Raw genomic sequence first — 12,187 nt, 5'->3', positions numbered from 1 at the left:
TGTGGGGTGTTTGCTTACGCACCTGCAAGAAAAAGTAATTTGTACATTTCCCAGTATAGTATATGTGCGGCAATATTTTTTGGGTGCATATGTGTATCTATAAGTGTGTGGGTGTTGTGGGTGTGTGTGTGCACAGTAAAAGATAAATGGATACGTACTGTATGGCACACACTCGTACTGAACCTCCAGGTATTTGTAGGTTCCAGGACAGGGGTCAGGAAAAGCATCCGGTCCAGCAACCACCGCACACTGAGTCCTGTTATTACATCTGAAAAACACAGACACACAGATTTAAATACAACATTCATTGAAGTTACTAAAGGATTCATTAAAGTTAATTAACAATTCATAGTAGATTCAGAATAATTCATAGTGGTTAGTGAATAATTCATAATCAATACTGAATAATTGATAGTGGTTACTAAATGATTTATAGCGACTTATACTTAAAAAGACTTATAGTCATTCATAGTGGTACCTAAATGATTCATAGTTCTTAATGAATGATGAAATAGTAGTTACTAAACAAGTCAAAGTGGTTACTGAATGATTCACAGAGGTTCCCGAATGATTCATAGATAGATAGATAGATACAGTGCCCTCCATAATTATTGGCACCCCTGGTTAAGATGTGTTCTTTAGCTTCTCATAAATTGAGTTTTGTTCAAAATAATATAGGACCACAATGGAAAAAAAGAGTAAAATACAACCTTTAACTCAAGTAAATTTATTCAGTAGGAAAAAAATCCCACATTAAGAAATAATTATTTAACATCAAATCATGTGTGCCACAATTATTAGCACCCCTGATGTTAATACTTTGTACAACCCCCTTTTGCCAACAAAACAGCACCTAATCTTCTCCTGTAATGTTTCACAAGATGGGAGAATACAGAAAGAGGGATCTTTGACCATTCCTCTTTGCACATTCTCTCTAAATCATCCAACGACCTGGGTCCTCTCCTCTGCACTCTCCTCTTCAGCTCACCCCACAGGTTTTCAATGGGGTTGAGGTCTGGGGACTGAGATGGCCATGGGAGGAGCTTGATTCTGTGTGCGGTGAACCATTTCTGTGTAGATTTGGCCACATGTTTAGGGTCATTATCTTGCTGAAAGACCCAGTGACGACCCATCTTCAGCTTTCGGGCAGAAGCCACCAGATTTTGTTTTAAAATGTCCTGGTATTTTAGAGCATTCATGATGCCATGCACCCTAACAAGGTTCCCAGGGCCTTTAGAAGAGAAACAGGCCCACAGCATCACTGATCCCCCGCCGTATTTCACAGTGGGCATGAGGTGCTTTTCTGCATACTCAGCTCTTGTGTTACGCCAGACCCACTTAGAGCATTTGTTGCCAAAAAGCTCTATCTTTGTTTCATCTGACCAAAGCACACGGTCCCAGTTGAAGTCATAGTACCGCTTAGCAAACTCCAAACGTTTGCGTTTATGATTGTGAGTGAGAAATGGTTTCTTCCTTGCATGCCTCCCAAACAGCTTGTTGGCATGTAGATAGCGCCTGATGGTTGTTTTGGAGACTTTGTGACCCCAAGAAGCTACCATTTGTTGCAATTCTGTAACAGTGAGCTTTGGAGAACTTTTTATTTCTCTTATCATCCTCCTCACTGTGCGTGGTGGCAAAATAAACTTGCGTCCTCGTCCAGGCTTGTTTACCACTGTTCCAGTTGTTTTAAACTTCTTAATAATTCCTCTGACAGTAGATATGGACAGGTGTAGGCGAGTAGCGATTTTCTTGTAGCCATTGCCTGACTTGTGAAGGTCAACACACATCTGCGTCACTTGAATGGTATGTTCCTTTGTCTTTCCCATGTTGAAGATAAATGGCCTCTGTGTCACGTCATATTTATACCCCAGGGAAACAGGAAGTTGTGAATTACTAATTAAATGTTCCTACATACTCTGATCAACTTCGTAAACTACTGTAGAAGTGACAGAAATACTTTTATTAAATTTATTTCCTAAGAATTGTTAGGGGTGCCAATAATTGTGGAACAGGTGATTTTATGAAGAATAATTATTTCTTAGTCAGGGATTTTATTTTCCCCTTAAAATTTACTTGAGTTAAAGGTTGGACTTTACTTTTTTTCCCATCGTGGTCCTATATTATTTTGAACAAAACTCAATTTATGAGAAGCTAAAGAACACATCTTAACCAGGGGTGCCAATAATTATGGAGGGCACTGTAGATAGATACTTTATTTATCCCGAAGGAAATTTAGGCATCCAGCAGCAACAACACAATACAATAAGAAACATACTCAGACAAATCAAAACACAGAAGAATAGAAAATATATAAGGCTATAAAAAAAAAACGGAGCAGTGCAGTAGATGTTGCTAATGGTCATAAATAATTAAATAATTAACAGAGTAAAGTGCAATGACATCGATTACGAAAGTGACTGATGTGACATAGAAATATAATATAATATAAATATGCATACGTTACAAGACAGTTCTAAAAAGAGAATGTGAAAATGTGAATACCCAATCATGAGTAAGGTATACTTTAATGTAAGCGAGGTTGGGGAAGTGTTAATATAAATAATTAAGTTGTTGAATAATGTCCAAGTGGTGTGCCTGGATTAAACTCGTCAGCAGCATCCCGTCCCCGATGGGAGGAGTTAAAGAGTCTGATGGCTCTCGGAATGAAGGATTTTCTGAGTCTGTCTGTTGTGCAGCTCTGTGACAGCAGTCTGCCACTGAACACACTCCTCTGCTTCATGATGGTGGTGTGAAGTGGGTGACTATCATTGTTCATGATAGAAAGCAGTTTATCCAAAGTCTAGAGGCTACTAAATGGTTTGTAGTACATACTGAATAATCTGAGTGTTTAAAAAAATAGGTAATGGAGATCCTGGACAATTCATAGGTGGGGAAAAAAATATATATATATTTCACAGTGGAAACACACATTTAATAGTGTACACTCATAGAAATAACTGTTACAAAAAAACAAACAAAAAAAAAATCATAGTGGCTGTTAAAATAATAAAAGACACTGAATTAACCATAGTAGACCATTCCACCCAGTTTCAGAACCACAATTAATAATGTTTTTAACGAAGAAAACAAAGAAAACAACAGTAACCCTTGATAAAAAGTGAGACACAGTCTCAGCCCTCATTATTGCAGCCATATCCGGATTTGTTCAAAGTCATAATAATGTCATTGCCTCAAATCCCATAATACGCACACACCCGGATCATTATCGGCGGATTGGACAGTTAGCATGTGGCTAATGAAGGGGAATAAATGGTATTTGAGCGTGTGCGTGTGTGAATGTCAGCAGTAAAAGCAGTGGTTTGGGAAGGGAAGATAGGATAGGAATTATCTGTGTAACAAGAGAGCCAGAGTTTGTTCTGGATATGAAAGTGTGACCAATCAGAGAAAGGACAGAGGCAGCCATGTACAAAATCCAACTAATAGCACCCCACTGCTTTCCTATTACTGATACCATCTCAACACACACACACAGTCAGCCAGTGATTAAAGTAGACACTTTTTGGACCATTAAAAATATATTAAAAAAAAAATAGATCCCATAGATTAAATATCATGTAGATTAAAACATGAAATTAATCCTGTTTTTTGTTTAGCACAGCAGATACTGAATAATTAATAGTTTTACTGAATAATCCATAGTGACAACCAAGGTATGTAGTTTACAACAAACCATATTAGTTACTGGCTGTATCGTAGTGAAAACTAAATAGTTCATAACATTTTCTGATTAATAGGATAATTGGATAACTCATGGTGGTCATAAATAATAAAAAAAATAATAGTGTTCACTGAATAATTCATGATACAAATGTAATCATTCAAAAGTTCATAGCTGTTTTACAGAGACAACAGAAAAAAACATAGTAGACAATAAATCATTTAATAGTAGACAATGAATATTTCATAGTCTATACTGAATAATTCATAGTGGAACTAAAATAGTCCATTGTAGTTAGTTATTTAAGTTAAAGCAGATACTGAATAATTTATAGTACTAAATAATAGTTAGCAGTTATTCACTGTGGTCACTAAACAAACAAGTAATTACTGACAACTAAGTCAAAAAGTTACTAAACATTCATTGTGGAAACTTACTGAATTATTTATTGTATACACTAAATTACCTATGAACATTAATAACTAGGCTAGTAAGAGAACAACTCATCATTGGATAATTCATAGTGTTAACTCAATATATAATTTAAAACATTTACTAAATAATTTATAGTAAATACTGAATAAAGTAGAGAATGTTGAACGTTTTGGATACTACAAATCTTAGTAGTTCAATAAATCAAAATGGATGTAGAAAATAAAAATCATAGTAGAACCTGAATAATTCTTAGTATAGCATCTACTGTTGAACCGGCGGAAGAGATGAAGAATGGCTGGAAACTCCACACTGAACCAGCTGTCTTATTCCATAAACACACAGAAATGATCTGCTGGATAAATGGGCTACAGGATATGGGCTCTGTAAGAGGGTTAAAGCAGATATTGATAAAGCACTGGAGCGTCATCAGCAGGGCATCGTACACCATCATAAAGCTGAACGGGCGCCAGCCGTAACTGCACGTCTGTCCCTCATCCATCAATTAGATCTGCTCTGCCTCGGCCCTGTCATTCATTCCAAGGTCGCACAAGGTCAAGGTGGCCCAGTTTGGAGACAGCGCTGTGCGATTAGAGTGTGCCTCCACGCTTTAATTGCCATTGATCAAGAGAGCGTAAGAGGTGATCAATGGGCTGTGGAGTGAATGAGGAAGAGAGTCAGGGTCTCACAGGAGACCAGCTTTTAATGAGATAAGAGACGCGGCCCGTAGCCTGCTGTGTTTTATGAGAGCGGTACAGGCTGTCAGAGAGAGAGAGAGAGAGAGAGAGAGGGAGAGCGAGAGCGAGAGACGCAACAGCTTGTAAGAAGACTCAAACATCAAAAAAGCAACCTTGATTAAAGGTTACACGATACACACAAGTATGCATCCCACCTTCCTAATATTAATATTGTGTAGCTCCTCCTTGTGCCATCAAAACAGTTCTGACTTGTTAAAGCTTGGACTCCACCAAACCTTTTGAAGGTGTTCTGTGGTATCTGGCACCAAGACTAGCATTAGCATTAGATCCTTTAAATCCTACAAAGTTATGAGGTGGAGCCTCAATGGATCACATCAGTGAGTCCTGGGTGTCCATTACCCAAAGTTCATCAGTTCACCTGTCCACCTTTTAACTGTTGTGGGTGCAATTCTGGTATGTACTGACTACTGCAGATCATGGATTCTGCCTGATGTTTCAATTTCCCCATTAACTGTATTTCTCTACCCATCACCAGTGTCTCTCTCTCTTTCTCTCTCTTTCTATCTCTATCTCTCTCTATCGCATACTCAACACTAGCATACTCAAGAATATTACTAAAATTTGCACAGACAGCATTCCATCTCAGGCCTACATCATAATAAAGTAAAGATCACATCAGACACGCAGACACTGTGTTTACAAATCACTTCTTACCTGTTTGACATACAAAATAAATAAAATCATGTTAAATGATGACATTTGATTTGTTCAGGCTTTAAGAGGATTTGCCCTGATGTGTTCTAAACTGGTCAACAGCCCCATGTTTCTTATGAACAACATCACCCGCCCCCTGCATGAATACTGAGGTAACCCTCCGAACCTAATCGAGCAGTCAGTAAAAGCCTCAGGGAGTATTTTACTGGATTAATGGTTCTAATACAGCAATGCGGATTACACACTAAATCCCAATCTCTGGATTTATCTTCAGATCCATGTCTGTCTGTCAGACTCTCGGCTGCTGTTATGGACTATGCTCTAGAAAACACCCTTAAATGGTTTTTGGTTTGGACACATACAGTACTAAAAGAATTTAACAATAACTGTTACGTTGGTGTGGTGTGAAAATATTTGGATAGTGGCTTCTGCTTTATTGCAGGCAGTCTGAACCCAAGATATTTCATTTTTATTTTGTCTGATTAATATACCATTCCCACATTTCAGACCTGCAACAAAAGTTAAAACTGTAACATTCCTTCTCAAAACACTTAAAAGGCATTTTGGCAACAGAAATAGCAAGTGGTAAAGTGTTAATTTCTCTACCTGGGACAGCTCAGTGCAATACTTATATTCTCTTCTTCCACAGCCCTTCCACATGTCTTTGTAATGTGTGCAGCATTGCATTGTCTTGTTCACAGATGTGTGAACAATTATAGTAAAATATGTAATTTTGAAGACAGCATGAGTTTTTAATGTTTTCCTGGCTTTTGGAGTTGTTGCTGTTAACAGTCTGGATGGACCTTTTGTTTTTTAAATGATGCCTTCTGGACCTGATGAACGTAAGGTATTATTATTTTTTTTTATTTTGCATTTTCCACACTGTCCCTACTTATGATCTGAAGTTGTAGCAGTTAAATGTTATTTGTCATGTTGTGTAATATTATGTTGCACAGCATCGCATCCCTCAGCAGTTTGACAAAATTCTCAGTGTTATTTCCTTTTTGTTTTTTCCTCCATTAAGGATCTCCCTATAATACCCAGCATGAATTATGCAAACACATCAGACAACCACTGGGTACTCCCTCCACAAAATCCACTGATGCTGAGGCTAAAAAATACAGAGGTGACATTTGTTATTTATTTGCAGTAATGTTCTGTTTAAGCCCCAAAACAGTTAAGATAATTCATAGGAAGTTTTTTCCTAGTCATTAAACTGGAAAATCTCACTTTAGAGAACACTATGGCAGCACTGTTGCAGATTTAACAACAGTTAAATCAGCGCATCGACAAGATCACAGTTTGATTAAACAAAAGTGCTTCAGAACAGTGAACAGAAAAAAAAATTAAATGAAGGGATTAATTCAATTGTAACAAATGTGTTTTTTTCTGTGGAATATTTTGATGTAATCCAACAGGCTAATGTAGAGTTCTCTACAAACACGAGTTTATCTACTGAGATTCCCTCTGGTACAATATATTGTACAATCTTAAGTGTATTATATTTTGACAATTGCATTACAACTGTAATGTGATTAATCTCCCAGCAGTAGGACATTGTTTTTTAAACCGTTAGTCCAGGAACTACTGATGGTGCAAATTTGGTGCCAGCTCCACTCTTAATACACTGGCTTAATACATAACATAAATATTTTTGATGGGAAATAATAAATGCTGTAGGGACAGTGAGTATCCACTGCACTATGGGAGACGGTTGCTCTCAGCTTGATCTGAACCAGTGATCTTGGCAGTGCTGGTCCAACATCCTACCACTGAACCAATGGTAACACAAGTTAAAACAGCCTTGAGCGAGTGATGTTTAATTAGAGCCAGTTTCCTGTTTCCCCCGTCAAAATGTGACTGAAACACAGCCAAGAGTGAGTCCTCGATAAATGGGTGGGTATTCTTCTCTCTAGAGGTCCTCTGGGCTCACCAACTGGGGGTTAAATTTTGATCATGCTGGGGGTTAATCTGATATAAGGCCTTTAGGCCTTTTCCTGAAGTACTAACCAATGGGCACACTAGCTTAGCTTTATCTACTTGTATAGCATGCTGTAAAACAATTCAGATTTTACATTTAAATACTTTTAAACGTTGGAAATTATACTACAGCACATAGATAGTTTAATGCTGTGCAAACAAGCATGTTAACTACTGTATATAAAATGAAAATGTAAAATAAATTACAGACCAAATTGTTTTAGGTCCTAGAAACCATTAACACATTTCTGAAGACCCAAAGGCCCAGAAGCTACCCCACTTTTTCCCTTTTCATGCAGTAAAGGCTCCACATGCCTGGTAAAAGTAACTATGATAGATGAGGTCCCTCATACAGTACCATTCCACAAACACTCTATTCTGCAGCCCGCTGACCAAACTCTGCATCACAAAGCAGAAATACAGACATTACACACTGACAGCAGCTACATAAATGATCATGAGTGATCACAGCCTCACACAATAGCACAGTTTGGAGTGTGTGAGGAGAAGAAAGCACCTCCAGAACAAAGAAAACACTGAATTCAGTTAATTCATCACAATAAGTGATGTTCAAACATCTTGACTGGTAACTTTAAGAATGCGAAAGGGAGCGCTCTGAACAAACACGTCTTAAAACACTGAATAGTGTGTGTGTGTGTGTGTGTGTACCTATACAGTCATACCTACTAGCTCTGCAAATGACTTCTGAGACATTCCAAATCTCTTATTAGAGTGTAAACAGAGAGAAGTTGTGTGAGTGCGTGTGTGTGTGTGTGTGTGTGTAGTGTACTGTAGTGTACGTGATGGACAGGTCAATATCCACCGTCTCGGTCACAAACCATTATGGTTTAGTGATTGCTGAGGTGCGATATGTGTGTGTGTGTGTGTGTGTGTGTGTTCATTCATTATGGTTCCCTGCAGAGAGACTGAGCATCCATCTTCTGCACTCAGTCCTGTCGCTGACTGCCAAAGCTCAAATCTCTGCCAGACACTCTCTCACTCTCTCAATCTCTCTCTCTCTCTCTCTCTCTCTCTCTCTCTCTCTCTCACACACATACACATACATCAGATCAATAAAAGGTTCATGTCATACATTTTTCCAGTATTTTATTATATTTTGCCATCTAAGATCCACACAGCAACTGGCCTCCAAGACAAGGTAGGCTAAATGGGTGGGGCTAAACTGCTGTGGGCGGAATAAATGGGTGGGACTAAACTGCTGTGGGCTAAATAAATGGGTGGGTCAAAACAGCTATAGGCTAAATAAATGGGTGGGGCTAAACTGCTGTAGGCTAAATAAATGGGTGGGGCTAAACTGCTGTAGGCTAAATAAATGGGTGGGGCTAAACTGCTGTAGGCTAAATAAATGGGTGGGTCTAAATTGCTGTGGTTGGAATAAATGATGGGTCAAAACAGCTATAGGCAAAATAAACAGGTGGGGCTATATTCAAGACTGTCAACAGTCATACTTCTCCACTGAAGCCTGCAAGACTACATTCTCTCAGGTTGGCCAATCAGAGCACTCCGCTGCAGCAAAACTCAAAGTCCTGATAAAAAGTGGCGCATTTCTGTGAGCAGTGGTTTGTAATTGTGAGCAGAGCTGCTTTTTGCGAGTCTGAAGCAGGTACTCATTAAACAAACATGGTTTGGTGTGCAGGGCATGGGAAGCGAGAGAGGGGGCGAGCGAGAGGGAAGATTTGATTTGATAATAAAAAGACGTGTCTCTTTGTTTGAAGGGGAGAGAGCGAGTGAAAGGAATGGTAATGTAGGGGACAGAGAGAGAGAGAAAGAGAGAGAGAGAGAGAGAGAGAGAGAGGGAGAGAGAGAGAGAGAGCGCGAGAGAGCGAGAGAGAGAGAGAGAGATGTTTTACATTTAAATAAGAGGCGCTGTCAAAGCCAGGTGCGCCAACCAGCATGATCAGATTGAGTCGCCTGCTTCGATAAAGCGCCCAAATATGGAGGCACACACACACACACACACACACACACACACACACACAAAAAGACTGATGCATACACTGGCAATAACATAAAGCAACCACTGTGCACTCAGCCAGTGAAGCTCCTACAGTGGTAGACTGGTGAAACAACAGATTCCCACACTTAAGCCTCATTTACACCCACTTTATATACAGAAATGAACATTATCTTTTCAAATTATATTACAATAAGTTTACACATTCTGTACTTCTACATGGATGTTTTGTGCTTGAACTATTAGATACACTGTCCACACCATTTCCAGAGGTACTAATCTATTTTGTCCCTATCCAGCAGATTTCAGGGAATCTGCACAAATACAGAAAAAGATGAATGCAGAGTACGGACATCAGACTCTGTCCATATTTAAATATCAGTGTTAAGCAGTAAAGAGCTTTAAGGCTAGACCATAGAGGGATGGGTTTTAAGACTTGTGTTATTTTTGGCTTGCTCAAAAGCGAGATGGACCTGGACAGTGTTCAGACTCACTCACAGGAAAGCACCTCACAACTTATACAGGTGTGGACATTCCCAAGTCTTGAGTATTGAGGCACTTGTTTATCCATCATTTTAAACAGGGCATTAAACAAATGATCTGTCCCTTTACTCGATTTTGGGGCATTGCTGTGAGGATTTGATTGCATTCAGAGACAAGAAGGTTTGTGTGGTCAGTGAGGCTGTTTGGATGGAAAAACACCATTTCAGAGAATAGTCTCTAAAGTCTTAATGTGGCCTCAGTGCTACAGTACTCTCAATGCTCAAGTTCAAGCCTGGCATTAGTATGGTTGCCAATAGGTTTATGGTTATCTGCTTCAGAGAGTCCTATTTTTTTTTGCCAATATTTCTTTACAGAGACTTCACAATCTGTGTATGCATGTGTGTGTGTGTGTGTGCAACAACCATGCACTGCCATAGACCCACATACACACACTCACACGGCAACACACATCGAGCAGGCTTATTAAGGGAGCTTTATGAAGCCACCCTGGTATAAATTACCATACGCTCAGTCGTCAAAGCAAGCCCAATTAAAGGAGAAACAGTGACAGAGACGCTACAGGATCCATGCGCTGGTCCCATGGGGAGCGCGTCAGAACAAACTGCCACTTTCCCTCTGGCATGGCGACATGGTGTACAACACGCTCACAAGAACACACACTAACTTACACACCATCACACACACACACACGTATACTCATTTCTCTACACTGTAGTATACAGTACTGCCACATGCTTCTGCAATAATAAGCTCATCATGTTGTGCCTGCCACCGCTGCCCAAGGTCCTGACAAATGATGAGGCTACACATGGAGTTAAAGTATGGGAATAACCCTCACACGTCTGGAGCTCTTACAGTAATGCTGTGACTATGCTGTGACACTGTCCACTATGTGTGGTAATGCCTGCTTTGACGTATTTCTAGTACACACACCACTGCAGATTGAAGAACGGTATCTGGTTATAATTCACATTGTCAGTGTTTAACCTCACTCACAAGATAACACCTCACAACTTTTACCGGTGTGGGCGTTCCCAAGCCATCACCTGATCAATTTATATACTACTAGTCATGTGTGTATAAAGAGTGATGTCATTCAAATGTTCCAAAATTTCCAACCAAAATTAATATTTGTCTAATGTTGGAGCTTGATGCCAAACCAATGCTGATTTGTAACGGATTTCCAACCTAAATTAAAGGTCTATCTAACGATAGAGCTCAATTTAAATCCATTTTTGGAATTGGATAGATCTGAATTTGATTTTTAGCCAAAATTTAATGTCTTTGAAAGAGTGACTTGATTGACTACCTTAATCCACAACCAATCATCCAACATCAGCACCATACGTCACTAATGTTTGCATGGCTGAATGCCATCAAATTTTTGCAGTAATGTCCCTCCATCTAATTTAAGCCTTCCCTGAAGAGCCATAGTGTTTATTGCTGCAAGCACTGTGTTGGGCGTGGGTGGTTGAGTGAAGGTGAAGCAAACTCGAGAACACCTTTATATGCTGGCATGTTGTACAGTACAGCGTTTTATCTGATGTCAGACTCAGTCTAGCCCACGTCTGGACCTGAACAACATGGAAAGAACTTACAGCGTTTACTAGTTGAGGCACTGGCAGCATCGCCGGTGATGTCACAGACCGGCTGGTAAGGTTTCAAAAGGAGTTGTTGAGGTGCTCACCAACTGTCCAAACACTCTTCAGGCCTTAATGGCTTTTTAATCTGTTTGTGTGTAAACGCTTCCGCCCACGGCCGTCCCCGCAGGGTGGGCTGCGAGGAGCCTGGTCAAAGGCCCTATCGATTCACTCAGAGAAGGAAGCTCGCAGGGGCCTGCTTAAGACTAAAAAAAAAAAAAAAACAGAAACATGATTTATGATTAGCGGCAGGAATTTCTCCATTCCTGCCAAAAAGCTGAAGTGTAAGCGGAGACGGCTGAGTTATTACAGAGGGAAAAGCGGCGTGATTTAGAGGCTGCAAACACAGAGAACGCTAAGCTACAACTGTACAGAAAAGCCAGCCAAAACCAGAGAAGCTTGTTTACATTAGCGAATGTGTATATTAGCGCTGTGCACTCGCGCGTGTGTGTCTCTGTGTGTTCATATATTTTAGTTTTATGGCTGAATGTGTTTAACAGGTCATAAAAAGTTCAGGGCGGCCGGGCCCAAATGAATGAGCGCTAACTTTCCTTTAAAGCACTCA

General features: G+C 39.7%; 1 protein-coding gene across 32 annotated transcripts in view; it reads right to left on the bottom strand.

Moving 5' to 3' along the window:
* LOC103047288 (adhesion G protein-coupled receptor L3) overlaps positions 1-12,187 on the bottom strand; it is a 365,140-nt gene that overhangs the window by 156,565 nt on the left and 196,388 nt on the right. For all 32 annotated transcript variants that reach the window (XM_049472032.1, XM_049472031.1, XM_049472044.1 and 29 more), the window contains one exon: positions 159-268. In XM_049472032.1, the coding sequence (XP_049327989.1) occupies positions 159-268 (110 nt within the window). The remainder of the gene's footprint in view (positions 1-158; positions 269-12,187) is intronic.

This window comes from Astyanax mexicanus, chromosome 25 (assembly GCF_023375975.1).
Source record: "Astyanax mexicanus isolate ESR-SI-001 chromosome 25, AstMex3_surface, whole genome shotgun sequence".
NCBI lineage: Eukaryota > Metazoa > Chordata > Actinopteri > Characiformes > Acestrorhamphidae > Astyanax > Astyanax mexicanus.
The sequence above is the reverse complement of the archived record's forward strand: the minus strand, read 5'-3'. Positions and strand labels throughout refer to the sequence as shown.